Source organism: Carlito syrichta, unplaced genomic scaffold, assembly GCF_000164805.1.
Source record: "Carlito syrichta isolate Samal-C Ts95f unplaced genomic scaffold, Tarsius_syrichta-2.0.1 Scaffold307250, whole genome shotgun sequence".
Taxonomy (NCBI): domain Eukaryota; kingdom Metazoa; phylum Chordata; class Mammalia; order Primates; family Tarsiidae; genus Carlito; species Carlito syrichta.
In genome coordinates, this window is record NW_007251346.1 from 356,924 (window position 1) to 358,111 (window position 1,188).

At 63.0% G+C, this 1,188-nt stretch overlaps 1 protein-coding gene across 1 annotated transcript in view; it reads left to right on the top strand.

Moving 5' to 3' along the window:
* IQSEC1 (IQ motif and Sec7 domain 1) overlaps nucleotides 1-1,188 on the top strand; it is a 40,641-nt gene extending 39,453 nt beyond the window's left edge. Inside the window, exon 12 of the mRNA XM_021715655.1 lies at nucleotides 1,108-1,188. Within this exon, the coding sequence (XP_021571330.1) occupies nucleotides 1,108-1,121 (14 nt within the window). The 3' untranslated portion in view covers nucleotides 1,122-1,188. The remainder of the gene's footprint in view (nucleotides 1-1,107) is intronic.

A 1,188-nucleotide genomic window follows, 5' to 3' on the forward strand; every position in this document is an offset into this window, starting at 1 on the left:
GGAAGCGCCCCGTCCCGCTGCCGCTGTGTGTCGCCCAGCCTCGGTCTGTCTCTGTTGTCGTCTCCACTTTTGTTTCCGCTCTTCCTCCCCTTGCCGCGCAGGGACGCAGACACGCCCCGCCCCTGCCTGCTCGGCCGTGCATGCCACACCCGGAAGCGTCCATGCCTCTCACGCTTGCTCTGGGCTGGGCAGCGGGTGGGGCTGGTTTTGCGTTTAGTTTCTGCTTAACTCCTGTCCCCTCGGTCCCCAAGCATGGTTAACTGTCCCCCGCGTCCCCGCATCACACCCGGGGTCCCTGTCCAGGGCCGCCCTTGCCCCCGCTGGCGGGCGCCGGCCATGGCGCTACCCCCTCCTTGCCGTCGGACGTTCTTGCCAAACTTGGCGTCATGCCCGTCCCCACCGCCTCCTTCCTGGAGTTTCGAGCCGGTGTCTGCAGCCAGGACCACATGGAATTGCTGAGCTAGCTGGTGGGAGGAGCAGCTGCATAGAGAGAAACATCCCTGTGGATTTCATGAGATTTCATTCATCCTCTGCCCATCTCTGTATTACGCCCACATCCTGCCCTCAGCTTGCAGATCGTTTTCTGTTTCCTTCTTTTCTCTTGTTCGGTTTGCTGCAGGTAGCTGCAGGGAAAGGCTAAGGCGGCCCGTGCCCCGTGAGCACTGGGTTTCTGAGCCCCATCCCTCCACCGCCTCCCAGAAACCGCAGGGCCCCCCGGGCGGCGAGGTGTGCCCCCCAGCCGAGCGGGCCAGGAGCGCTCGGGCTGAGGCTTCCCCCGGCACGGGGCTCCTCCTGCGTGCCCCGCCTCGTTCCGCTCCCCACACGCAGACGCCCGGCCGCTCGACCGAGGCCTCGGGCAGGCGCCCGGTCCAGAGTGCTTGCTAGAAGGAGCAGAGTCAAAGCCGGGCCCCTCCCCCCCAGCTTTTGTTGAGGTCAGCGCTGCAGTCCTGCACAGACGAGAAAATGCGGCCTCGCCCCGCCCGCCCTCTGGCTGGCCAGTTGAGCCGAGGCTTAGCAGTCAGTGGTGAATCTCTACATGGAAAAAGTCATTCTGCCGCAAGTGCCTGAATGTCTTTTAATTTTGGTTTCTATGAATTTCCTTTTTAGGGGTCCATCATTAGCAGTCCTCACATGCGCCGGAGAGCTACATCAACACGAGAGTGTCCATCTCGCCCACACCAGGCCATG